Here is a 1627-nt window from a genome sequence, read left to right on the forward strand (position 1 = left end):
GTCCGCTAGTAAAAACATAGTTTTATCAGTCATTATCCGTGTACGAACCAGCGCAAACAGATAATGTTACCTCACAAAGTTAGCCATCAGTCTCCTTGCTTACGTTGCGCATACCAACTTATTTCTGATTCAAACACATATGGCTTAATTAAACCAATATTTCCACTTGCCATTGTATTGCGTTTATTACGGTTCAGTGATGCTATATCTGTTTAATAAATTGCAATTATTGACGTTTTTTTTTTCTGTCAAAGGAATTATTAGGCTATCATTAATAGTAGTAATAGCAGCAGTATATGTTATCAATAAATTGCTATTTATTTTTTTTTTATTATTATTATTTTTCTCTCACAGACAACAGATGAGAATGCACAATCCCTGTCACTGACCCAAACCCAGGCCAACAGCACACAGCCTAGATCTCCTGACTCCCCTGATGTGCCACCACCCTGCACACCTGAAATACCTTTGCGTCGCACTCTGGCTCCAAAGAGAAAGTCTGAGCCAGATATCTCAGAATATCAGCGCTGTGTCCTGAAGGCAATTAATAATAAGCCAGACGATGACGAGCATTTTCTCTTAAAGTTTATCTGGGGCTTTGAGACGCCTTCCTCCACGCCGTTGTTCAGATTCCCTAGAGGCGTTGTTGCTGCCTACTCGCTGGATGGGCTGCATTGCTAGCTGCTGATGGGATGGCAGGGGGGCACAACTTCACCAGCATCCTCAAAGCGAAGGAAATTGTGAAGGATGTAAGTGGACTTCACCACTGCATCAGCAACTTTTGGTGAGACACCAAGCACTCTGTGGTAGAGTCTCCATTGAGCAGCAAGGATCCCAAATGTGCACTCCACCATCCTCCTTGCACGGGAAAGACGGTAATTGAACACACGCTTCTCCCTGTCAAGGTGTTTTCCTGGATAGGGTCGGAGAAGGTTCTTCTTCAGAGGAAAAGCCTCATCACCCACAAATACATGTGGCACAGGTTGGAGGTCTTCTGCTCCTGGTAAAGGTGCATCCTCTGGCAGGTCAAGGGTCCCCTGGTGGAGGGCCTTACCAAAGTCAGAGGCACAGAGGGTCCCACCATCACTGCTTTTCCCATATGCCCCCACATCCACCATCCGGAAAAGGTACCTGGCATCAACTACTGCTAGGAGGACGATGGAGAAGCTCCCTTTGTAATTGTAATACATGGACCCTGTTGATGATGGGGCCTGTATTGCAACATGCTTCCCATCAATTGCTCCCAGGCAGTTGGGGAAGTTCCATAGCCTATGGAAGTCTTCAGCGATCTTCTTCCAGTGGTGTTGTTCAGGGAAAGGCATGTATTCCTGGACCATGCCAGACCATATTGCCTCACACACATCTTTTACAATTCTTGCCACTGTGCAGTAACCCACCCTGTAGCTGAAAGCTATTGATCGGAATGAGTCTCCTGTTGATAGATACCTGAAATAAAATAAAAAAGTTGCAATGGGTCATAGATTTCATGTGTGCGGTGGTATTTTTTGTTTTCCCTTTTTTAAATATTATTATAAAGAATTATTTTAATATTATAATTTATACCAAATCTGTTCACTCCACACTCCAGATCAGTAGGTGGCGGTAATGCACCTTTAAGTTGTGCACA

At 44.1% G+C, this 1627-nt stretch overlaps 1 protein-coding gene across 1 annotated transcript; it reads right to left on the bottom strand.

Annotated features, from left to right (window-relative positions):
• Window positions 1-677: 677 nt before the first annotated feature.
• Window positions 678-1461, bottom strand: LOC107656830 (uncharacterized). The gene has a single exon (XM_016444781.1). It carries the CDS (start codon window positions 1335-1337, stop codon window positions 678-680), a length of 660 nt encoding a protein of 219 aa, XP_016300267.1. The 5' UTR covers window positions 1338-1461.
• Between the last annotated feature and the right edge of the window lie 166 nt (window positions 1462-1627).

The sequence above is a fragment of the Sinocyclocheilus anshuiensis genome, unplaced genomic scaffold (assembly GCF_001515605.1).
Source record: "Sinocyclocheilus anshuiensis isolate Anshui unplaced genomic scaffold, SAMN03320099.WGS_v1.1 scaffold5603, whole genome shotgun sequence".
Lineage (NCBI taxonomy): Eukaryota > Metazoa > Chordata > Actinopteri > Cypriniformes > Cyprinidae > Sinocyclocheilus > Sinocyclocheilus anshuiensis.

Excerpts from the sequence above, each read along its gene's own strand:
- LOC107656830 (XM_016444781.1), bottom strand. The coding sequence starts at position 1,337 with ATGGTCCAGGAATACATGCCTTTCCCTGAACAACACCACTGGAAGAAG.